The sequence below is a fragment of the Anolis carolinensis genome, chromosome 2, assembly GCF_035594765.1.
Source record: "Anolis carolinensis isolate JA03-04 chromosome 2, rAnoCar3.1.pri, whole genome shotgun sequence".
NCBI classification, from domain to species: Eukaryota; Metazoa; Chordata; class Lepidosauria; order Squamata; family Dactyloidae; genus Anolis; species Anolis carolinensis.
Window position 1 is genome coordinate 174,137,954 of NC_085842.1, and position 26,863 is coordinate 174,164,816.

General features: G+C 42.3%; 1 protein-coding gene across 5 annotated transcripts in view; it reads right to left on the bottom strand.

Annotated features, from left to right (window-relative positions):
* tns2 (tensin 2) overlaps window positions 1-26,863 on the bottom strand; it is a 209,745-nt gene that overhangs the window by 122,387 nt on the left and 60,495 nt on the right. The window contains exon 1 of one of the 5 annotated variants that reach the window (XM_062971125.1): window positions 18,527-20,669. The exons of the other annotated variants lie outside the window; for them this stretch is intronic. Coding sequence (XP_062827195.1) covers window positions 18,527-18,607 — 81 coding nt within the window. The 5' untranslated portion in view covers window positions 18,608-20,669. Of the gene's footprint in view, window positions 1-18,526; window positions 20,670-26,863 lie in introns of those variants that run through there. 5 annotated transcript variants of the gene reach the window in all.

Here is a 26,863-nt window from a genome sequence, read left to right on the forward strand (position 1 = left end):
AGTGCAAAGAAGCCAGAATGGATGTCCAAAGAACTTCTAACTGAGCTAAAGCTCAAAAGTGACATGCACAAGAAGTGGAAAAGGGGAGAAATCACCAAAGAAGAATTCAAACGTATAGCCAACTCCTGTAGGGAAAAGGTTCGCAAGGCTAAAGCGCAAAATGAGCTCAGGCTTGCCAGGGACATAAAAAACAACAAAAAAGGTTTTTTTGCTTACGTTGGTAGAAAAAGGAAGAAAAAGGAGGCGATAGGGCCACTGCAAGGAGTAGATGGGGTGATGGTGACAGGGGATAGGGAAAAGGCAGAACTGCTTAATGCCTTCTTTGCCTCGGTCTTCTCACAAAAAGAAAGCCATCTTCAACCTCAGCAACATGGAATGGACGAAGGATTGGGGGAAACCCAACCCCAAATAGGGAAACAAGTTGTCCAGGAACACCTGGCCGCTCTAAACGAATTCAAGTCGCCAGGGCCAGATCAGCTACATCCAAGAGTATTGAAGGAACTAGCGGAAGTTATTTCAGAACCACTGGCAATCATCTTCGAGAGTTCTTGGAGAACAGGAGAAGTCCCAACAGATTGGAGGAGGGCGAATGTGGTCCCTATCTTCAAGAAGGGAAAAAAGAACGACCCAAACAATTACCGTCCGGTCAGCCTCACATCAATACCAGGCAAGATTCTGGAAAAGATCATTAAGGAAGTGGTCTGCAAACACTTAGAAACAAATGCGGTCATTGCTAATAGTCAACACGGATTTACCAAAAACAAGTCATGCCAGACTAATCTGATCTCTTTTTTCGATAGAGTTACGAGTTGGGTCGATACAGGGAATGCCGTGGATGTAGCATATCTAGATTTCAGTAAGGCCTTCGACAAAGTCCCCCACGACCTTCTGGCAAACAAACTAGTAAAATGTGGGCTAGACAAAACTACGGTTAGGTGGATCTGTAATTGGCTAAGCGAACGAACCCAAAGGGTGCTCACCAATGCGTCGTCTTCATCATGGAAAGAAGTGACAAGTGGAGTGCCGCAGGGCTCCGTCCTGGGCCCGGTTCTGTTCAACATCTTTATTAACGACTTAGACGAAGGGTTAGAAGGCACGATCATCAAGTTTGCAGATGACACCAAACTCGGAGGGATAGCTAACACTCCAGAAGACAGGAGCAGAATTCAAAACGATCTTGACAGACTAGAGAGATGGGCCGAAACTAACAAAATGAAGTTCAACAGGGACAAATGCAAGATACTTCACTTCGGCAGAAAATATGGAAATCAAAGATACAGAATGGGGGACGCCTGGCTTGACAGCAGTGTGTGCGAAAAAGATCTTGGAGTCCTCGTGGACAACAAGTTAAACATGAGCCTACAATGTGATGCGGCTGCTAAAAAAGCCAATGGGATTCTGGCCTGCATCAATAGGGGAATAGCGTCTAGATCCAGGGAAGTTATGCTCCCCCTCTATTCTGCCTTGGTCAGACCACACCTGGAATACTGTGTCCAGTTTTGGGCACTGCAGATGAAGGGAGATGCTGACAAGCTGGAAAGCGTCCAGGGGAGGGCAACTAAAATGATTAAGGGTCTGGAGAACAAGCCCTATGAGGAGAGGCTAAAAGAGCTGGGCATGTTTAGCCTGCAGAAGAGAAGGCTGAGAGGAGACATGATAGCCATGTACAAATATGTGAGGGGAAGTCATAGGGAGGAGGGAGCAAGCTTATTTTCTGCTGCCCTGCAGACTAGGACACGGAACAATGGCTTCAAACTACAGGAAAGGAGATTCCACCTGAACATCAGGAAGAACTTCCTCACTGTGAGGGCTGTTCGGCAGTGGAACTCTCTCCCCCGGGCCGTGGTGGAGGCTCCTTCTTTGGAGGCTTTTAAGCAGAGGCTGGATGGCCATCTGTCGGGGGTGCTTTGAATGCAATTTCCTGCTTCTTAGCGGGGGGTTGGACTAGATGGCCCTTGAGGTCTCTTCCAACTCTACTATTCTATGATTCTATGATTCTATAATAGCAAATAATAACAGACCCTAGAAATAAAAGACTTCTGGCCCAATAATACCATAGAATTTTACTGGAGAACTTAGAAAGTCATATTTTCTCACAGTGGACAAATGAAATTGCAGATATGAATCCTGTGGATACTTGAAACTCAGAATATGAAGCCTCACCCATAACATTAGGACCCCCAGTGGCACGGAGGGTTAAATATAATGCTAATATTGTGCTATGCTAATAATATAATATATTGTATGTACATATAATTTGTAAGCTGCTCTGAGTCCCTTTCGGGTGAGAAGGGCGGGATATAAATGTAATAAATAAATAAATAAATAAACCCTTGTGCTGGCAGGACTGCTGACCTGAAGGTTGAGTTGCTGACCTGAAGGTTGCCGGTTCGAATCCAACCTGGGGAGAGCGCGGATGAGCTCCCTCTATCAGCTCCAGCTCCATGCCGGGACATGAGAGAAACCTCCCACAAGGATGGTAAAAACATCAAAAACATCCCGGTGTACCCTGGGCAACATCCTTGCAGACGGCCATTCTCTCACACTAGAAATGACTTGTAGTTTCTCAAGTCACTCCCGACACAGGAAAAAAACCCTTAATGATGGCAGCAAGCTCTCCAATGAGGACAAGCCAGTCTCAAATTGCTTCTGACTTATGTGACGTTAAGGTCCCGTCTACACTGCTATTATAATGCAGGCTGGACTGGATTATATAATCCAGTTCAATGTGGTTCAGTCTGCATTAGCTAGTGGTTCTCAACCTGGGGTCCCCAGATATTTTTGGCCTACAACTCCTAGAAATCCCAGCCAGTTTACCATATAATGCAGTTCAATTTGGCAGTATAGATGGGACCTAAGACAACATTATCACAGGGTTTTAAGATTAAGAATCATAGAATCCTATAGTTGGAAAAGACCACAAGGGCCACCTAGTCCAACCTCCTTTTGGCATACAGGAACATACAATCAAAGTGCTTTTGACAAAGAGCCATCCAGTATCTGTTTAAAAATCACAGAGAAGGCAACTCCAACACCCTCTGAGGCATCTACTGACAACTAGCTCTGAGGCTGAGAGAGTGTGACTTCTCCAATAATTCTCCATGAACAAGCAGGGATTTGGACCCTGGACTCCAGAGCCATAGTTCAGTGCTTAAACCACTCTACAGTATTCACTAAGCCCTAAAGCAAGAAAAGGGCTCATCTGAGGGTTTGTCTTTTCCACAAAGTTGGTTGGCAAAAAAGCCAAGGAGTGGTTCTATGTATAGTGTCAGCCAAGTAGGTCTAGAGCTCAGAAATTCATTAACAAGGTAAAAGAAAAACATCTGTCTGTAACATGTTACTTTGGGAGGCAATGAGGTCATAATAAAGTCACTGTTTCCAAAGTTATGAAGTCAAAGGTAGATCCTAAAAAAGCACGTAATGAATAGAAACTAACTCTATTGGCTAAGAATGTTTTCTAATAATAGTCTGACCCCCATATTCACGGGAAACACATTCCTGGACCTACCGTGGAAATGCAAAACTGCAGATAATAATGACTCCAAATTGTAGGCATGTGGACACCAGTAGGCATTTGGACATGAAGAAAAGTTTCATACCATTCTCTTATCAGTGCAAAGCATGTTTTGAATAATGGAAACACAACAAATAATACAGCCAATTACTTTTCAGTTTTTGTGTCTTCATAATCATTAATTATTTTAAAACAATAATGATAAAAATTAATAATAAAAATGTATTTATTACCTGCCCTTTCTCCCCAAAGGGACTTAGGGCGTGAGCACTACTATTATGGGAACGAATTAGTTTGAAAGAGTAACTTTCCAAACTTTGGGAATATTGCATGTGAAAATGGGAGGGATGACAGAAACAACACTGCCATATAATGTAGTTACAAACGGCATTATATGGCAGTGTAGATCCAGACAGTGATAAAGACTGAAGACGCAATGGTGGGGTGAAAGTGGGTATGAATTTCCTGACAATACATGTGTGCATCGTGTATGGTCGATGGTAGGCAAAGTTAACACAACAGAATAATTAAAAGGAATATATTCCAATTACTGTAGTGCAGTCCACAAGTAACATGGAGACAATTGCCTTTTTGTGTCATAAAAGACCACCCCAGAGCTAACTATCGTATTTTTCTTGGAAACTGACCTGGTCTTAGGGGTCACAAATGGAATGAAAACTAGAGACAACAAGGGAGAGGAAGCAAAAAAAGATGCAAGAGGCCAATAGCTGGAGTCTTCTCAAGGCAAAGGCATGACCTAAGGAAATGGGTGCCATGGTGTTTACTCACAGAATGAAAGCATCAGAAGGCACTTAAAGGCCATCTAGTCCAACTATTGAAAAGTCATACAGTATTCATATCTTTTCTCTCTTTTTCTTCGCTTTTTCTCTTTCACATACAACCACAAGCTTGTACCCTGTTAGATTTGCAAGCTGTGAGGTAGGGCATCTGGAGGAGTGTACAAGTCAGTTTTCCTGTGCCATTTTTCTTTTAATATCATACTCTATGGCAGTGTTTCTCAACCTGGGGGTCAAGACTCATGGGGGGTCACGAGGGGGTGTCAGAGGGGTCACCAAAGACCATCAGAATACAAATATTAATTCACAGTGCTCTCTGGAGGTAGTTGAACTACATCTCTCCTAAATCACTGTCAATTCCTCCCAAATCTCTCCTGTATTTTATGTTGGTCATGCGGGTTCTATGTGGAAAGTTTGGCCCAATTCTATCATTAATGGGGTTCAAGGGGCTCTTTGATTGTAGGTGAACTATAAATCCAAGCAACTACAACTCCCAAATGTCAAGGTCTATTTTCCCCAAACTCCACCAGTGTTCACATTTGGGCATAATGAGTATTTGTGCCAAGTTTGGTCCAGATCCATCATTGTTTGAGTCCACAGTGCTCTCTGGATGTTGGTAAACTACAACTCCAAAACTCAAGGTCAATGCCCACCAAATCCTTCCAATATTTTTTGTTGATCATGGGAATTCTGTGTACCAAGACTGGTTCATTTCCGTCGTTGGTGGATACAAGAGACAGTGGTCCAGGTTAAAACCATTTCTTTCCATGGGATTCTATTATTCTGCCCCAAACCTCATAGGGTACAAGAGAAAGTGGTCCAAGTTAAAACCATTGCTTTCTATGGGATCCCAGCAACTACAACTCCCAAATGAAAAAATCATCCCCAACCTCACCAGTATTCAAATTTGGGCATATTGAGTATTTGTGCCAAATTTTGTCCAGTGAATGAAAATATATCCTGCATATCAGATATTTACATTAAGATTCATAACTGTAGCAAAATTACAGTTATGAAGTAGAAACAAAACTAATTTTATGGTTGGGGGTCACCACACCATGAGGAACTGTATTAAAGGGTCGTGGATTTAGGAAGGTTGGGAACCACTGATCTATGGGTATCCTGGTTTGGCCGGGACATTCCGATTAATCTGCTTGTCTTCCCACTTAAAGGTCCTTATTTCTCATTTCCGCCCTTTGTATCTCGGTTGAGTACAAAATGCAAAAGCAGTTTGCATTCACTAAGCAGGGATAAAAGGAGGACTCTGAATCTTGTCCTTCCCAGTTAGCTCAGGCAAAAGCAAAATGCTGTAATATCTCCTAGCTTATTTGTTCTTCTTCACTGATAATCTTTGCCATCTTGACGACACTTTGCTATTGCTTGATCATGTGACTGGTTTCCAACTGTGAAATGTTAGAATGTATGTAAAATTAGAACTGCAGTAGAAAGCCAATTTGTTCATTCAATATTCTGAACAAATACACCGTGTACATGCAGTAATCCAGAGGTTTGATTTGAGGCAAGTTTCAGAGAACATTTTCTTCCTTATGGATGTGGTTTTTATTGTTCATTCAGCATCTCCGGTTTTAAAAAATATGGTTTGTTTTAACAGCCCTTGTTTTACTTGGTTTTATTATTAATTGCATTGGATACTCAGGGGTGGAAGGAAGCAACAAATCAAAGAATTACAGTTAGGATGCAAAGAGAGATTCAGACCACATTTTGAAGACAACAGATTCACTGAAAGGGAAGCATGCACAATAATGCTATAAAATGGATTGAGCAAATAAACTATGCTACACATGATTGTTGTGTTTTTTTTTTTTAAAAAATCTGATCTGTTGTGGACCTCTGAGGAGTAGTGACTTGAGAACAGAGTTTGAATACTTGCTCAGCCATGAAAACCACTCAAAAGCCTTGGGCAAGTCACACTCTCTCAGCCTCAGAGGAAGGCAATAGCAAATCCTTTCTGAACAAATCTTGTCAAGAAAATCCTGTGATAAGTTTACCTTACCACCTCATCACATTGAGAGGGGAAAGCATGGGTGACTGTCCCTTTAAGGGAGAGAATCATCCCCTTTGGAGTTCTGTCTCCCCATCAGACTCACACATAGAAACTCAAGAGCTAGCAATACATTCATCTTACATTCATCACAAGGTCAGTATCACTTTTTTTAAATCAGGAAAAACAACAGTATCTGAAAACCAAGATATCCCTTGCTCTGCCCAGAACCCCTTACATTAAAGGTGACTGACACCAGTTTAAAGCAATTGCTTTCCAGGGGATTCTATTGTTCTGCACAAACCGCATAGGATACAAGAGGCAGTGGTCCAGGTTAAAACCATTTCTTTCCATGGGATCCTATTGTTGTGCCCCAAATCCCATATGGTACAAGAGACAGTGGTCCAGGTTAAAACTATTGCTTTCTAGTGGGCTCCTGCATCAAAGCCCATAGGATACAACAGACTGCTGATGGTTGAGCAATGAAACAGGACGGGAAACTCTTGATGGTTCCCATCCCACCTGTTTTTCAGCTGTAAAGATGGGAGTAAATTGTAATAAGAGGTAGGAGCTCTGAGCACGATTGTTGGCCCATGTTCAGGGTTCCCTCCTTTCAGGCCATTTCTGCTTCGTTTCAACTCAGGAACATGTGATGAGCGCCATGCCTCTCCATGCTTGAAAAGAGGCTGAAGTGTCCTATGAGGGGAAATTTCCCAAATGTGATGAGGCTTGATTGCCAGAGTTCCCTCCTTTCAGGATACTTTTGCCTCTTTTCAACCATGGAGGGCTAAGCATGACGGCCAGAAGTAGTTTAACTCATGTGATGAGCTCAGCCTCTCCATGCTTGAAAAGAGGCTGAAATGACCTACGACTGGGAAATTTTGCAATGTCATAAGGTGGTAAGTGTCGCCATAGATTGGAAATTACTCGGAAGTCATGAAACAGCAACAACAAAGTTACCTCTGAGTGCAAACAAAACCTAGGAACTCCCTCCCTAGGGAGGTCAGGCAGGCTCCCATCCTTGCATCTTTAAAAAAGCAGTTAAAAACTTGTTTTTTTCACTGCGCATTTGAATAATTCAGTCCCCATGTCCTAAATTAAATCAATATAATTCTCACTAATTCTTGCTACTAAAAACTGGATGCTTCTAATTAAAACCTAATCAAATTTGCTGAAGACCAGCTCACTGTCAAATTGGAAAGCAGAGAAAAAAACAGCCTTGCACCAAGGACATCCTGATCAGCTTCGATGTGGTGTCCCTATTTACCAAGGTCCCGGTAGCTGACACCCTCACACTAATCAAACAAAACTTCCCAGAAGACATCACAGCCCTGTTTCACCATTGCCTCACCACTACCGTGTTTCCCCGAAAATAAGACAGTGTCTTATATTAATTTTTGCTCCCAAAGATGTGCTAGGTCTTATTTTCAGGGGATGACTTATTTTTCTATGAAGAAGAATTCACATTTATTGTTGAACAAAAAAATGAACATTTATTATATACTGTACAGTAGTTGTCATCACAAACCAGCATAACCAGACAAACTGTGAATCCTATCAAGAATTTCTTATTACTACCATTATTTCCATGTACAACTGGTATGTACATTTACCAATTCCTGCATGCTCTGGTGTTCTGTTTGGCAGGCGCTGGGCATGCTTCCAATCAAAAACTTTGCTAGGTCTTACTTTCGGGGGAGGCCTTATATTTACCAATTCAGCAAAACTTCTACTAGGTCTTATTTTTCGGGGATGTCTTATTTTCAGGGAAACAGGGTAGCTACTTTCAGTGGGACAATGGATTCTATGAACAGAAAGATGGAGTGGCCATGGGGAGCCCTCTCAGCCCAGTAGTAGCAAATTTCTATATGGAATACTTTGACAAACAAGCCCTAGAAACAGCACCAAAAAGCCAACTGTTTGGTTCAGATACGTAGATGACACCTTCACAATTTGCAGCCATGGAGAGGAAGAACTCAGGAAGTTCCTGGACCACCTTAACAGCATCCACCCAAACATCCAATTCACCATGGAAAAAGAAAAGGAAGGAAAACTGCCATTTCTAGATGTTCTGGTTATCCGCAAACCCAATCAACAATTGGGCCACACAGTTTACAGAAAACCTACACACACAGATAGAGACCTTCATAAAAACTCCAACCATCACCCAAGTAAAAAAAAAGAAGCACAATCAAAGCCCTGACAGACCGTGCACAAAGAATCTGCGAACCTCACCTCCTCCAAGGTGAACTAAACCACCTAAACTGGGCTTTACATGCCAATGGATACTCCACCATGGACATCAGAAGAGCTGCAAGGCCAAGAACAAGCCATGAGAGTCAAGACAAAGATCCACCCAGAGGAAAGGTGTTCTTACCATACATCAAGGGAACCACTGACCGCATAGGCAAACTGATGAAGAAGCACAACCTACAAAGAAAATCCAACAAATGCTACCGTCAGTGAAAGACAAGAGGGATCCTCTCTCCTCTGCAGGAGTCTACCGGATACCATGCAACTGTGGACAAGTCTACATAGGGACCACCAAACGCAGCTCCCAAACAAGAGTCAAAGAACATGAAAGGCACTGCAGACTAATTCAACCAGAGAAATCAGCCATCGCAGAGCACTTGATGAACCAGCCTGGACACAGTATATTATTTGAGAACACAGACATGCTGGACCACTCCAACAACTATCATGTCAGACTACAAGAGAAGCCATTGAAATCCACAAGCATGTGGACAACTTCAACAGAAAGGAGGAAACCATGAAAATGAACAAAATCTGGCTACCAGTATTAAAAAAACTCTAAAATCGAAACAGTAGATGGGAACCAAAACTCTGAGGTCAGAGGAGTCCCAAGGATGGCTAATGACTGAACAAAGGATGCCCTCCAGGCAAGAGACAAAACCTTTCCAATGCTAATTAGGGTGATTAACTGAAACATTATTGCTGGCTTCCCAGTGACAAAGGACTCTTGCCACACCCTGGACTCTCCACAGATATACAGTAGAGTCTCACTTATCCAACCTTCTGGATTATCCAACACATTTTTGTAGTCAATGTTTTCAATATATCATGATATTTTGGTGCTAAATTCATAAATACAGTAATTACTACATAGTATTCCTGTGTATTGAACTACTTTTCTGTCAAATTTGTTGTATAAAATGATGTTTTGGTGCTTAATTTGTAAAATCATAACCTAATTTGATGTTTAATAGGCTTTTCCTTAATGCCTCCTTATTATCCAACATATTCGCTTATCCAACATTCTGCCGGCCCGTTTATGTTGGATAAGTGAGACTCTACTGTATATTTTTTTTCCTTTCCCTGCCTAGTTTATCCATGCCTCACAGCCTCTGCGGATGCCTGCCATAGATGTGAGCGAAACGTCAGGAGAGAATACTTCTGGAACATGACCACGCAGCCCGAAAGACATACAACAACCCTGTGATCCCGGCCATGAAAGCCTTCAACAACACAGCCTTGTATTTTGCTCAAAACATAGTAAAAGTGGATTTGGGGTTCGGTTTCCAAAATCTCTGTGCAACAGGGCTGTTGGCTATGCTGGCTGGAGCATTCTGAGAGTTATGATCCATAAAAATAAATCTTAAAAACTGTGAATTTTGTGGGTAGGTCTCACTGGAATAAAGGAAGTTGGACCCTTGTGGGCCCCTCTCTTCGCAAACCAGACTTCGGGGGGGAAATAAGTTGTTGTCCAGAATGCAAGAGACTGTTCAGAGTGTATAGATATCATGCCCTGCTATCTGTATGGCAATCTAGGGCTTATCTATGGGCGGCCTCCGCCAATCTCTCTGACCTCCTGCACTGCAGCTGTGCAAGGATGGGAGGTTTTCCGTCCCAGCAGAACACAGTGTTCCATAACTCAGGAAATCTCATGGGAATTGGGCAACCGCTTAAGAATAGCAGGCCGGGCTCTGGAGGTCAGGAACAGGACTTTTAAAAATAGGATCTGTCAAGATATCAGTGCTTTCAAATTTCCTCCTTTGCACAGACCGGCCATTTGAGAAACAAATGTGAGTTTTGCTGAGTTTCATTGGGCCCAGCAAATGAAGTTGCAAGCTCCCCCTCCCGCTTTGCTCTCCAAGGCACAGATCATCCTAGCCAAAAGGAAAAATAACCCAGTCAGTTTCCTTTTTGTCCCGATTTACAAGTAATGTCATTTCCTGATTCTCACCCACCCACCCACCCGCTTTTCTCCCGGCTTGAGTTTCCCAGCATTGCTTGGAATAGGAGCTGGTAAGCGTACGGGAATGTCAGGAACCTGGGAATTTTTTTGCACCTCCCTCTAGCAGGGTTTTTTTTTTTTTTTGAGGTGGGAAAGTGGAAACCCTTTCCCTCAAAATTGCTGCATAAGCGAAACCCCATCAAAGGGTTGGAAGTCTCTCGCAGAGAGCTTCGCTTTCATTACGTCCCTGGGAACTCTTTGGCGCAAATGTTCAGTAACTGCCCTCCCACCACAACCAGCAGCCCGATCAATGTGGGGATCTTACAAAATGACAAACAGATACAAGACAAGAGGTCATAAAGACGCAGCGTGTCCAATTTTTGCATCCAGTACTAGCCCTGTTTACCCTGACATAAATGCCACTTCTTTTAAGGGGAAATTATGTTAACTTAAACATTGAAACGGTTGCCAGCACATAGGGCTGGAACCAGAGGGATGTCTAGAACCACAGACAGACGGCTTGATTGTAGGCCTGTCTATTTCAAAGGGCACTGAGTTCAATGAGAATGTACTCCCCAGTCACCAAATATTGGTTTGCAGTCTGGGAAGGTGTTACTCGGAAGTGAGATTTCTTTTCCTGTCCAGGAACCTGCAACATTGTGGGGATGAATGCTGAGCAGACATGTATATCAACTGAGCTACACTGGATGGGAAATGCCTAAATTGGTCATCTGCCGAAGAGCTTTTTAAACTTTTTCCACTCACAATTCCTTTCTATTTATTATTTATGTGACCCCAAGGTACATTGGTATATAAAATAAGCATAAAAACCAAACATCATCGAATCATAGAGTTGGAAGAGACCTCTCGGGCCATCCAGTCCAACCCCCTGCCAAGAAGCAGGAAAATCGCATTCAAAGCACCCCCAACAGATGGCCATCCAGCCTGTTTAAATGCCTCCAAAGAAGGAGCCTCCACCACACTCCGGGGCAGAGAGTTCCACTGCTAAACAGCTCTCACAGTGAGGAAGTTCTTTCTGATGTTCAGGTGGAATCTCCTTTCCTGTCATTTGAAGCCATTGTTCCACATCCTAGTCTCCAGGGCAACAGAAAACAAGCCTGCTTCCTCCTTCCAATGACTTCCCTCACATATTTATACATGGCCCTTATCATGTCTCCTCTCAGCTTTATCTTCTGCTGGCTAAACATGCCCAGTTCTTTAAGTCACACTTCATATGGCTTGTTCTCCAGACCCTTGATCATTTTAGGCTCCCTCCTCTGGACACATTCCAGCTTTTCAACATCTCCCTTAAGTTGCAATGCCCAGAATCAGACAAAGTATTCCAGGTGTGGTCTGACCAAGGCAGAATAGAGGGGTAGCATCACTTCCCTGGATCTAGACACTACTATCTATGCAGGCCAAGATCCCATTGGCTTTTTTAGCCACTGCATCACATTGTTGGCTTATGTTTAACTTGTTGTCCACGAGGACTCCAAGATCTTTTTCACACGTACTCCTGTCGAGCCGGGTGTCCCCCATTCTCTTCTTTGCATTTCATTTTTTTCTGCCTAAGTGGAGTATCTTGCATTATTTACTGATAACAAATCAGTATTTGCTAGGCTTGCTTAACTGATTTTTATGGAGTACAGCTGAAGCATTTTCTGAAGAGTCCACTGTAAACACTTCATGTTCTTGCTAACAGATTTTTGTAAATGTCTAAAACAGCCACTAGGCATTCCAGTATTTTTTTTACTGTTGCTGATTTTTGTCCATTTTTTATTTATTCAAATAGACATACATTTGTGAGTGTTTGTTGCATTCAGTGCAATACCTTCCAGCTGTTAATCTTCCGTAATCATTTCTCAGATAACATATTTTCTTTAAGGCGTCACAGTCTTCTATTTAAATCTATATATATAAAAGGGTAATGAAATTTCGGCCTAAGACAAAACAACAAAACTACACATCCCAGAAACATTAAACTTGGTAGCACAACCCCTCATCCATGCCTCTACGTTCATACAACAAAAAGAAAAGAAAAATAAAGTTCTAATTAGAGGGAGAGGAATAATTGCTTTCATCCAATTGCTGCCAGTTAGAAGGCTAAGCTCCGCCCACTTGGTCTCCTAGCAACCCACTTACCCCAGGGGACAGGCAGAGTTAGGCCTCACTTAGGCCTCTTCAACACTACCTATAAAATACAGATTATCTGATTTGAACTGGATTATATGGCAGTGTAGACTCAAGGCCCTTCCACACAGCTATATAACCCATTTATAATCTTATATTATCTGCTTTCAACTGGGTTATCTTGACTCCACACTGCCATATAATCCACTTCAGTGTGCATTTTATCCAGCTGTGTAGAAGGGGGCTCACAGAAGGGGGCTTAATGTCAGGGGAAAACCTTTACCCTTTACCTTAACTACCACCAATTCCTCAATACAGTAGAGTCTCACTTATCCAAGCTAAACGGGCCAGCAGAAGCTTGGATAAGCGAATATCTTGGATAATAAAGAGGGATTAAGGAAAAGCCTATTAAACATCAAATTAGGTTATGATTTTACAAATTAAGCACCAAAACTTCATGTTGTACAACAAATTTGACAGAAAAAGTAGTTCAATACACAATAATGTTATGTTGTAATTACTGTATTTACGAATTTAGCACCAAAATATCATGATATATTGAAAACATTGACTACAAAAATGGCTTGGATTATCCAGAGGCTTGGATAAGCGAGGCTTGGATAAGTGAGACTCTACTGTACTTTATTTCCCATACCACCATACTTCGCCACAGCAACGCGTGGCCGGGCACAGCTAGTAGTACCATAAAGGTATCATTGGCTCTGAATTAATATCCATTTCCTCCTTATCTAGAGTCTTATAGGTTCCCCTATGTACATTTTTAGATGAATTTTATATTGAGATGTTGGATCATTGGTTGTCGTAACATTAACAAAATTCTCTAATTTTTTCTCTAAAGTTCTCTGAATTTTTTGTGACCCCAACATTGATCAAAGGGGTCGAGACTCACAGTGTAAGAAGCAGTGATATAGCTGTCTTTGCTTTGGCACAACCTTGTGTTCGTGATCCCATCCCCTCTTGGAACATGGCAACCTTCTGCTGAATTGGAAATTAAGCCTCCAGGCCACATCTGAGACCCTGCTCTTTGAAGTATGGATAGGATTGTAACCCAGTGGCATCACTGGGATGGGATATGGACTGCATTGGGTGAAACTCACAGGGTGTGGCTCCCAAATGACTGCCTTGCTAGAGGAGCACCCTTTCTGGCTCTCTATCTGCTCCAGGTGGCAAGAGTAGGGTGGCAAGATGTGTTCCCCTCTCTTGGCCTTCTTCCCTTTTCCCAGCAAGCCAAGATCCCCTCAGTCATTATCTCTTTTCCTCTTATATTTCAGTGCTGAACCAAAAGAGACTGCCTGTTGTTGGGATGACAGCAGTTGTGGAAATAGACTTCTACCTGGGACAAGCTCCTTGTGTTTCCTCCTGCTCACACAGCATAACAGCTTGTGGTGTGAGTATGGTACTCGAGGAGAAAGAAGGCCACTGCATAGGCTGTTGTCTGTCTACCAGGGCTTGCTTCCCTTTCCTGCATTGTGTGACCCCAATTTTAGTGCCACCACTGTCATAACCTCAAACCAGTGCTCTGAGGCCCTTTTCACACAGCTGAATAAAATCCCACGTTATCTGCTTTGAACGGAAATATATGGCAGTGTGGACTCAAGATAACCCAGTTCAAAGATACTGTGAGATTTTCTGCCTTGATATTCTGGGTTACATGGCTGTGGGGAAGGACTCTGAAACCCAAATCCTCCCATACGCACCTTGATAAAATACAAGCAAATGCATGTTTGATGAAAATCGGAAAATATGTAGTCAAGCAACATCAGAGTGTGAAAAATCATTAATGAGGAAGAACAGACAAGAAGAGGCTGAAGCAATTCTTCTTTCCCTGATCATACTGGGAAGAAGAAAACTGAATTCCTTTCTCTTTTCTCATCCCCATGAAGATGCTTTTGCATTCTGAACTAATTTCTGAGTAATATAAGTAAGGTGACGATTAAAGGGAATAGTGTGAGTAGGAGAGAAAAACTTGGGGTGCTTTAAGCGCAGCTGAAAAGATGGGATGACAGAAGATTCCTCCAGACCAGAGTGTTCCTGCCAGATTAGTAAGGCTGGAGAGTAAGTAGTAAGCATTGGTGGGATTGCAAGTTCAAGGCAGCTCCCAGAGACATAAATCCCATCTCACAGACAGCCCCCTTGCCTTGGTGAAAAGAACAAGCAAAAGGTCCAGAGCCTTAAAGGGGCTCTTGAAGCCCCCTCCTTCCTTTTCCAGTTCTGTAAAAAAAAAAAACTTAGAAGAAGGATTTCCTTTCTGGGCTCTATCCAAAACTAGCAGACAAAGCGTGTGAAGTGTCAGTGTTTCAGCCTAAGAATAATGGCTTCCCTTCAGGCTCTCAAAGGTCTCACGTCACTTACCGTCCTTTCCAAGTCTACACCTGCAAATGTAAATAGTAATCCAAACATATATATCATTTTGGAACTAACATGTTACAAATGAAAGATTACCACCAGTCCCTGAGTTACAAACCTCCGACTTACAAAAGACTCATAGTTGAGAATGTTGACTGCCAAAATAGAAATATAACTGAATGGGAAAAATGCATCTTGGAAGTACAGTAGAGTCTCACTTATCCAAGCCTCGCTTATCCAAGCCTCTGGATTATCCAAGCCATTTTTGTAGTCAATGTTTTCAATATATCATGATATTTTGGTGCTAAATTTGTAAATACAATAATTACAACATAACATTACTGCGTATTGAACTACTTTTTCTGTCAAATTTGTTGTAAAATCATAACCTAATTTGATGTTTAATAGGCTTTTCCTTAATCCCTCCTTATTATCCAAGATACTCGCTTATCCAAGCTTCTGCTGGCCCGTTTAGCTTGGATAAGTGAGACTCTACTGTACTGTATTTCTTCATTTCAAAGATGCACTTATTTCCTATATAAACATCTCTAAAAATGGGATGTGCCTTAGAATCGCATAGTGTAGCTTATGTATTTTGTTGGTAGTGAAATTCAAGTGTGTCTTATAATCAAGGGTGTCTTACAGTTGAAGAAATACAGTAGTTCACAAGTGGTTTCTAGAAGGTTCAGAATGGTTTGTTTACTCGTTCAAGACTTGATTTGGTTGTTTCATGTGAGACTAAAAACCTGGCTGAAGCATGCCGTCTTTCTCTCTCTCTTTCTGTCTTTCTTTCTGTCTTTCTTTCTTTCTTTCTTTCTTTCTTTCTTTCTTTCTTTCTTTCTTTCTTTCTTTCTTTCTTTCTTTCTTTCTTTCTTTCTTTCTGTGATGTAGAATTTTCTCCCTATTTTTTCATGTTCTGCCTCTCATACCAAATTCTCTAGTACCCAGGAAGCATTTACTTCACTAGCAGAGATTATACCTTTATTAAGTGTTTTATTGGGGCTGGGCTTAGCACAGTGGGCTAAACCACTGTGTTGCAGAAAAATCCTGCCAATTGTAAGGTCAGCAGTTTGAGCCCGGGGTTGGGGTGAGCCACTTGAGAGCCTATGCTTGCTCATGCCAAAATGTGTGAGAGAATGTTTTGGTGACAATGCAAATGAAATGCCCCTTTCCACCATACCTTCTCAAAAGGAGGGAGGACCTTTAGAAAGAAAGGACCTGGGTTCTAGCATCCTCCTGTACCATGGAGAGCTCTTGGAAAAATGGCCATTTTACAATTTCCATGGCTTTTGGCAGCAGCAATACAACCCCCAGTAAACTGAGGAAGGCTGGTCTACCACTGAAACGTTCTTATCCCTATGCTAGACCAGTGCCTGAAAATTCACTTCTCAGTAAATAATTCATTGTTATTTCTCATTGCAGTAGCCCATTACCATTACTTCTGCAAGATTAAAAAGAAAATTCAGTAAGTTTGGGTTGCTGTGAGTTTTCTGGGCTGTATGTTCTAAAAGCCTTCCTCCTGATGTTTCACCCACATCTATGGCAGGCATCCTCAGAGGTTGTGAGGTCTATTGGAAACTAGGGAAGTGAGGTTTATATATCTGTGGAATAATGTCCAGGGTGGGAGAAAGAACTCTTGTGTGTTGGAGGCAACTGTGAATGTTGTAATTGGCCTGCTTGATTAGCATTGAATAGCCTTGAAGGCTGCTTCCTGCCTGTGGGAATCCTTTTTTGGGAAGTGTTAGCTGGCCCTGTTTGTTGCATGGCTCATTGCTTCTTTACCACTTTCAATTACTTTTTCAGGGAAGTCTTAAGATTGAGAGGAAAACAGCACGAAACTTGAAAAATCCAATGTCCTAAAATGTCATTTGAAAGTAGCTGTTGGAAACAACTTTCCAATTATAAAGTAAGTTTGCTCTTATTATATGAATTCTTTTTAAAAGAAATTTTGCTATGCTTTCATACCCTCCGCTATCCCAATTTGGTAGGGCAGTCCTAACTAATTCTAAAATGTTGAAGGGAATTCACTACTGAAAGAGTTATTATCATGGGGAAAAGGTGTCTCAACTGAAGCTTCATCACCAATCCTTGTTTCCACAACAAGCCACATTTTTCAAAATCCAGTTATCACAGGGACAGAAAGTCAGCACAGACAGCAAAACAAACACCACTGTGGTGTTATCCTTTCCCTATGTTATCCAAAATATTCACACACACCCCTATATATACTGTATATACTCGAGTCTAAGCCAGGTTTTTCAGCCCCTCTGCTTATACTCGAGTGAGGGTCCTGGGCGGCTTATATTCGGGTCAACTTATACTCGAGTATATACGTAATCAGAGTTAGACAGTCTTATCTTATTAAAGTTTTATTATTTTCTTAAATTGCAATTTTATGTAAATATTCAAAAACATTTAACCCACTGATGCCTCAATTAATGTAATTTTATTGGTATCTATTTCAATTTTTATTTTTGAAATTTACCAGTAGATGCTGCATGGTAAAATTAGGTGCCTCAGCTTATATTTGTATTGGCTTATACTTGAGTATATACGGTATATATATTTGGCTGGAATTACATTTTATAAACGTACCTGTTTTAACTTTCAAACAAATTCAACTTAAGAATAAATCTACAGAACCTATTTTGTTCATACTTAGGGACTGCCTGTACTTAGATGGGCCCACAGATAAGTTGATCTAGGTTTTTTGGATTGTTTTTTGACTAAAATTTCTAAACGCAGACAGGAATATATACACTGCATGCAGCTGACAGCTATTAGAAAACACACACATACAGAACCATTTCTTAAAATATATGGCAGGAAGTGGCTCAAACTGGCTGATCTGGAATTTGGCCAACCAGCTTTCATCCATCTGGAACTTTAAGATTTGTGTCAATAAAAAGAAAATGTCCAAATTGTTTCTCATGTTTCTGAGCATGAAAGTAAAATCTGTGAGTTAAAATTCTTAGCTTTTGGGGAAAAAATGTTTTGAGGTCCTCACTAGCAGTAGGGAAAACAAGAAGGGAAAAGCTAGCAAAATATCTTTATTTTTAGACTGGAGGATGGCTGTCAGAGATGCTCTGGAAAAACAGTCACATTAAGTCAGCTTTGGAAAGCAAACATTAAAATATTCCTTTGCAGTAGGTTATGGGAACCAAATAGTAACATGTGTGAATGTGAGGGGGGTGAGGGGGAGAATGCAAGCGATTAGCCAAAAAGAAAAAAAAAGTGTGAGGCACTTCTAGATCAAGAGCACTTTCTGGGTTGGGGTCTCTCAGCTGCTGTAATAAAAAGTGACTCTGGAAAAAAAATAACCTTTCTCATATATGGCTTGGCGCTAACAAGTTTGCTCTGGCTCAGACTTCTGCAGGTTGTAGCCAACTTCACCAGATGCATAAAACAATTATAGACTTTTTTTTCTAGAGCGTGCAAAGAAAATCCTGTACATCTTCCCTCTTCTGTCTCTCTCCCTGCCCTATATACCTTTATCCGTCAACCTCCCACTAGGCACCTACCCGGAGTCTGCTTGGCATTCGGGCGCTCTCTCTTCTCCCCAGGGCTCTTAGGAGAGACTCCACAGCACTCCGGGGCTTCATGTCTATGCAGAGGACAGTGCCATTAATTTCCCTTATGCCCCAGAGTCTTGGCCAAGTGAGGCAGCATGCTGAAGTTGCTGAGGCTGGCTCCACAGGGCGAGAGGCGCCTGCCCGACCGCCGATGCTAAACACGACTTCAGCCCATCTGCTTTAGCAGTCTCCCTCGACCAGCTGAGCCTTCAGGACCGCCTGAGACAGGAGGATGTGAAGCTGGAAACAATGAGACTGGAGCCAGGCTGGGCTGTGTGAGATCAGGGCAGGCGGGTAGGGAGCTGCCATTTCCTGGTACACAATAGCCGGCCTTCCCCTTGTACAGAGGCAATGGAAAAGGATGAACTTGGAAGGAGGGACAGCTGGGTCGGGAGACCTTGAGCATAGCAGAGAAACAGAGGAGTCCAGGTCAGCCCTCAACATCTAGGTCTGTGCGTCAGCAGTGGCTATTGGAGAGCCAAAGATGAGTAAAGATTTTGGCAAGAGTATACATGGAGAAGAATCAAACTACTCTCAGTACTGGAAATGGATTCCATGGGCAGGGCTAGATTTACAGAATGACCGAGCTGGGTTAACTCTCAACTTAGAATCATAGAATCATAGAATAGTCGAGTTGGAAGAGACCTCATGGACCATCTAGTCCAACCCCCCGCTAAGAAGCAGGAAATCGCATTCAAAGCACCCCCGACAGATGGTCATCCAGCCTCTGCTTAAAAGCCTCCAAAGAAGGAGCCTCCACCACACTCTGGGGGAGAGAGTTCCACTGCTAAACAGCTTTCACAATGAGGAGGTTCTTCCTGATGTTCAGGTGGAGTCTCCTTTCCTGTAGTTTGAAGCCATTGTTCCGTGTCCTAGTCTGCAGGGCAGCAGAAAACAAGCTTGCTCCCTCCTCCCTATGACTACCCCTCATGTATTTATACATGGCTATCATGTCGCCTCTCAGCCTTCTCTTCTGCAGGCTAAACATGCCCAGCTCTTTAAGCCGCTCCTCATAGGGCTTGTTCTCCAGACCCTTAATCATTTTAGTCGCCCTCCTCTGGACGCTTTCCAGCTTGTCAACATCTCCCTTCAACTGCGGTGCCCAAAATTGGACACAGTATTCCAGGTGTGGTCTGACCAAGGCAGAGTAGAGGGGGAGCATGACTTCCCTGGATCTAGATGCTATACCCCTATTTATACAGGCCAGAATCCCATTGGCTTTTTTAGCTGCCGCATCACATTGTTGGCTCATCTTTAACTTGTTGACCACGAGGACTCCAAGGTCTTTTTCGCACACACTGCTGTCAAGCCAGGAGTCCCCCATTCTGTATCTTTGCATTCCATTTTGTCCCTGTTGAACTTCATTTTGTTAGTTTCGGCCCATCTCTCTAGTCTGTCAAGATCGTTTTGAATTCTGCTCCTGTCTTCTGGAGTGTTAGCTATCCCTCCGAGTTTGGTGTCGTCTGCAAACTTGATGATCGTGCCTTCTAACCCTTCGTCTAAGTCGTTAATAAAGATGTTGAACAGAACCGGGCCCAGGACGGAGCCCTGCGGCACTCCACTCGTGACTTCTTTCCAAGATGAAGACGACGCATTGGTGAGCACCCTTTGGGTTCGTTCGCTTAGCCAATTACAGATCCACCTAACCATAGTTTTGTCTAGCCCGCATTTTACTAGTTTGTTTGCCAGAAGGTCGTGGGGAACTTTGTCAAAGGCCTTACTGAAATCCAGGTACGCTACATCCACAGCATTCCCTGTATCGACCCAACTCATAACTCTATCGAAAAAAGAGATCAGATTAGTCTGACATGACTTTTTTTTGGTAAATCCATGTTGACTATTAGCAATGACCGCATTTGTTTCTAAGTGTTCGCAGACCACTTCCTTAATGATCTTTTCCAGAATCTTGCCTGGTATCAACGTGAGGCTGACCGAACGGTAATTGTTTGGGTCGTTCTTTTTCCCCTTCTTGAAGATAGGGACCACATTCGCCCTCCTCCAATCTTCCGGGACTTCTCCTGTTCTCCAAGAACTCTCAAATATGATTGCCAGTGGTTCTGAAATAACTTCTGCTAGTTCCTTCAATACTCTTGGAAGTAGCTGATCTGGCCCTGGCGACTTGAATTCGTTTAGAGCGGCCAGGTGTTCCTAGACAACTTGTTTCCCTATTTGGGGTTGGATTTCCCCTAATCCTTCGTCCAGGGACATCCTTCAGGGACATGGCCAGCATTCCTTATCTTCACTCATCACATGGAAAGCTCCTTGCAAGTGGAAAATGAGTACACCAGAAGTAGGGCCATAGTCAGAAAAGATAATGGGGGTGGCGGCGGGGGGGGGGGGGGGGTTAATCTTTTTTTAAGCGTATTATGAAGAGCAGTTCCATAATGGGGTTGTTGTGTGTTTTCCGGGCAGTATGGCCATGTTCCAGAAGTATTATCTCCTGACGGTTTGCCCACATCTATGGCAGGCATCCTCAGAGGTTGTGAGGTATAATACCTCTGAGGATGCCTGCCATAGATGTGGGCAAAATGTCAGGAGAGAATACTTCTGGAACATGGCCACACTGCCTGGAAAACACACAACAGCCCTGTGATCCTGGCCATGAAAGCCTTCGACAACAGTTCCATAATGCAGAATAATTTAGAAATCAGGCTCCATTGATAAACTTCAGAGACACTCATGGGGATTCGGGGTTAACCAGTTCAAATTCATGAGTAAACCAAGTTTTTGTGAAACCAAGTTTTTCAGGGGAGGGGGTTGAACCCCTAACCCACCCACCCCCTTCTCTTGGCTCTAGCCCTGAAGAAATCTGTGCTAGAACCTCTCTCAGGGTGCTGCCTTTCGACACGGAAGGAGGTTTTTGTTCTGTAGACACACAGCAAGGACTTGAAGTCAGTCCATCCTGATCTTAAGCCCACCAGTCTGTCCAATGCTCAGCCATGATTCCCTTGATCAAACTGATGCGATGCAAGGATCAAGTATGTGGAAAGAATAAGGGCTGGTACTTACACATGTGGTGGGAATGTTCAAAGGTAATCACATTCTGAGAAATGATAGCAAAAACAATGGAAAGAATATTTAAAATACATATACAAGTGAATTTAGAGGCTGGTAAAAATCCGGCCCCACCTCCTAGCAGTGCCGGCTGGATAACCAAGCAATGGGGCAATCGTCTGCAGTGATGGGCAGTGTGACACACCAGCTGTAGTACAGTTATCAAAACCACAAAGGGTTTTTTTGAGTAATGCCCAAAACAAAGGCATGTGGAAATGACAGGCAAAGCGGACCTTATGAATTTGTGGGATAAATTCTTTTAGGAAGAAGAGGAGGAGGAGGAGGAGGAGGAGGAGGAGGAGGAGGGGGAGGGGGAGGGGGAGGGGGAGGGGGGAGGGGGAGGGGGGAGGGGGAGGGGGGAGGGGGGAGGGGGGAGGGGGAGGGGGAGGGGGGAGGGGGAGGAAGTGGTGGAGGAATCTCCAGTACTTTATCTCCTTGTTTTTAATATATCTTTTTGCTTATGTTTTTTAACTGTGTCACTTTGTACCTTGTTTATACTGGGCTTGGTTATACTGGGCATGCTAGTATCTAAATCCAGCTTGGTCCTCATGTAAGCCTCCCGAGTCTCTTCGGGGAGATGGTGGCAGGTTAGAAGAATATCTATATATATAAAAGAGTGATGGCATCACGGCGATGGACAAAACAACAAATCTACAGCCCCCCCAAACTCGAAAATTGGCAACGCAATCCATCATCCCCGCCTCCAGTAAGATACAACAAATTTACACATAAAACACTATCACAACACCAAAAAATGCCAAAACTAAGTACGCATACGCAAAAACACCATGCTTCAAACCTTTATGGCGCTCGCGCGGCTCCAGTAAGATTTATATGACAAACACAATCACAGGGCCACAAACGGCCAAAAACTGCAACAGGCGATGTGCGCCTGCGCGCACCCCCCCATCCCTTCCCCCACGCGCACACACACACCTCGCCTCAGAGCTGAAGGAAGGAAGGCAGGGAGGCCGATTCCTTGCTGGGCGCGGGATGGAGGAGGCCGCGCTGGGAGGCGTGCGGGCCTCACGTCGCTCTCTGCCCTCTCCCCCTCAATCTCCCCCCTCTCAGGGCCCATGGAGGGCCCCGGTTGCCGTTCAGGCCCCCTCCTCCCGCCCCTCTCCCCTCCCCCCAATGCGAGGAAGGCCCCGCGGAGCCCCCCCCCCCCGCCTCACCCTCTCTCCTCCTCCCTTCTCGGTTCTTCTCGGAGGTCTTCAAGCTCTTCAAGGTGAGGGGGGAAGAGGAGGGCACGGCCCTCGAGCAGGCCTGGACCTCCCCTCGAGTTGTTTGGGGTGCCAACCCCCGCCCTTCCCGGCCTCAGGGCCCTTCCTTTTCCCCCTCACCCGGTTAAACGGCTGATGGGGAAAAGGAAAGAGCCTCAGGCCAGGAAGGGTGGAAGTTGGCGCCCAAAACAAGTCAAGGGAAGGCCCAAGTTGGCCCAGGCTGAGCTTCCCCCTTTTCTGTTGTTATTGTTGTTGTTGTTGTTCTCACCCACAAATTACAACCCCTCCAATGCCTCAGAAGCCCCCCTTTTTCCCCTCTCAAACCCTATCGCCCTCACCTTTCCCTTCCCTGTAATAATTATTAATATAATAACTGATCATCAGTTAAGAATGTAATAATCACCAATAATAATACTAATTTATTATTAGTATAATACTGATAATCATTCGAGAACATAATAATTCATAATAATAGTCAGTTCTTATTATTATAACACTGACAATCATTCAACAATGTATTAACAAATCGTAATAATAGAAAATTATTATTATTATTATTATAGTAATAATCATTCACAAATTAATAATTATTATTATAACATTGATAATCATTCAACAATATAATAACAACTAATAATAAGTAGTTATTATTTTTATCACAATGATAATCATTCAAGACTATAATAATTATTATTGTTATAACAGAAGGCGCCTCATATAATCCACTTCTAAACAAATAATATCACATTATAAATATACACTAGAATCTCACTTATCCAACATAAACAAGCCGGCAGAACGTTGCATAAATAAATATGTTGGATAATAAGAAGGGATTCAGGAAAACCAATTACACATCGAATTAGGTCATCATTATACAAATTAAACACCAAAACATCATGTTATACAACAAATTTGACACAAAAAGTAGTTCCATGCGCAGTAATGCTATGTAGTAATTACTGTATTTGCAAATTTACCACCAAAATATCACAATACATTAAAAACACTCACTCCAAAAACATTGACTATTAAAAGGCAGACTCCATTGCATAATCCAGAACATTGCATAAACGAATGTTGGGTGAGATTCTACTGTAATATGAAATAATTACTGTGGTACAATAATACACAACAATATCATCTCAGGACAGTAAATAAAGATCAACACTCTAAAAACACAGCTATTCCATCCAGGAAACAATCAGGGCCATCTAACACCTCCCACCAAAGGATTCCCCCCTTCACACAGGAAACCACCCACACTTTGAACCTACAAGGCCATTCCGTACTCTGGGGCCAATTTGCAATATATTAATATATATAATAATACAATACATATATAATACAATACATTGTATATAAATATAATACTGCTAATAATATTATAATACACTACAATATAATACTAATAACAAAACAAAACAATATATATATATATATATATATATATATATATATATATATATTACTACTAATATTGTGAAATAGTCGTATATGTTATAGCGTAATATCCTATCATATGTCTTTAATGTAATAAATGAATAAATAATACTGTATAATTTTTGTTGACGGTCACAACAAAAATAAAACCCAATGTAGATTGACCAACATCACTAAAAAAAAGCCACAGCAACGCGTGGCCGGGCACAGCTAGTATTATTATATTATTATTAACAAGGAGGCGACAAGTAAATTTAGACATTATATTAATGGAAATATTGGGAAACACGGGAATTAATGGAAAGTGACAAGAACTGTTTAAAACTATGATCCGAGCTGGACAAACAGTAATCTCATGAGGGTGAAAAGATGAAAAAAAGTGGATGTTAGAGACCTGGAACAATGACATATGTGAACAGGTTAAATTTCAAATTATGACAAGAGTAATGAAGGAGGATACACAAAAGGATAAAACAGAGGAAATAAAAATGGGTAAAAATGGATAAAGCCAATACAAATATTATAAAGAAATTAAGAGAACTGTGCACATGGCTAAATATAACAATACAGTGGGAAATGTGGCCGGAGAGTTGGGTGATGGGGGGAATAACACGGGAGTTTTATTTTATTTTTCTTTATTTTTATTATTGTTCACTTTAAAATCTAGTAGTAAATGTTAATAAGATAAAGGATATATAAAAGATTAAGATATAAACAAAAGAAATGAATAATATCTAGGAATGCTGGATACAAAAAAAAAGTATCAATTTCCAGTGGACTAAGGACCACTACAAGGTGTTGGTTCAATTCGAATATTTTAAAGAATGGTTCCTGCCCCTACAGCAGCTATTCTCATATCTTTTTTCTGAGCTAGCTGCTGAAAGATCAGCCAACACAGGGGATGGTCTTTGGGCTTTTGTTTGCTGACCAAGTTGTGATATTTATAAGACTATGAACATTCATTTGTCGCAGTGAAGTTTAGCCTGCATATATAGCAGGATCAGAACAATACTTTGCTGACCAAGGCAGAGCAGCAAATATCACCTGCACCTAAATTCCCACTCCATGCTAGTATCTAAATCCAGCAGTTGCAGAAAATCCCACAGGCACTTCTCACTTTGGGATAGTAAAGATACAACTATAGATTTAATAAGTAACCATTTACTGCCATCATTAGGCACTGAGATCTGTGGCAGCTGTCTGTGCCTAATGATAGGGCTGGCCTTGGTATCCAGTATTGTATGATCTCTGTTTCCAAGGGGAATATGTTCCTACCGTGTTTCCCCGAAAATAAGACAGTGTCTTATATTAATTTTTGCTCCCAAAGATGCTCTAGGTCTTAATTTCAGGGGATGTCTTATTTTTCCATGAAGAAGAATTCACATTTATTGTTGAACAAAAAAATGAACATTTATTATATACTGTACAGTAGTTGTCATCACAAACCAGCATAACCAGACAAACTGTGGATCCTATCAAGAATTTCTTGTTACTACCAATATTTCTATGTACAACCATCTATAGTACGTGCATTTACCGATCCTGCATGTTCTGGTGCTCTGTTAGGCGGGCATGCTTCCAAACAAAAACTTTGCTAGGTCTTTCGGGGGAGGCTTTATATTTAGCAATTCATCAAAACCTCCACTAGGTCTTATTTTCTGGGGATATCTTATTTTCAGGGAAACGGTAGATTTCATGTGAATGTGCAAAGTTAGAGATAAGAGTAAACCCTATTGAAATGAAGAACCTCTGGTCAAAGGATAGCATAGGGACAATGTGTTGTTGAAGCCATTCATGGCCAGAATCATTGGGTTGTCTAGTTTCCAACAGACCTCACAACCTCTGAGGATGCCTGCCATAGATGTGGGAGAAACATCATGAGAGAATGCTTCTGGAACATGGCCATGCAGCCTGGAAAACTCACAGCAGCCCAGCATAGGGACACATTTTGGATAAATAAAACTAGATATACCAATCTCGTGGATATGGGGGTTGAACTGTACAATGCTTCACTATGAACGCCACCTGTTGATTTCTTCTTTCCTGGGCAGAACATAGCTGTGTCTTTGAAAACAGAAATGGAAAGGGGGAAAAAAAGAGGAGCCACACCTCCCAGTGAGACAGTTGTCCATTCCTATGTTTCCAAGATTCTCTGGAGACCAGTTTCTAAAGAAAAAGAACAACCAGTGGGTGGGTATGGAAGTGAGTCAGACCAGAACTGCTTGGAGGTAACCAGACCTCAATTGTTGAACTGTTCAAACAGATGCAGCCAGTAAAGTATAGATTATATTGCTGGAATGTGGGTCTTGTCCATATTCATGGCATTCCCAGCTTATGGGCTCAGAATAAGACTAACAATGCGGGAGAACTGCATAACCAGTAGAAGGTAAAGGTTTTCCCTGACTTTAAGTCCAGTCATGTCTGACTCTGGGGGTTGGTGCTCATCTCCATTTCTAAGGTGAAGAGCCGGCGTTGTCCGTAGACACTTCCAAGGTCATGTGGCCGGCATGACTGCATGGAGCGCCGTTACCTTCCCGCCGGAGCGGTACCTATTGATCTACTCACA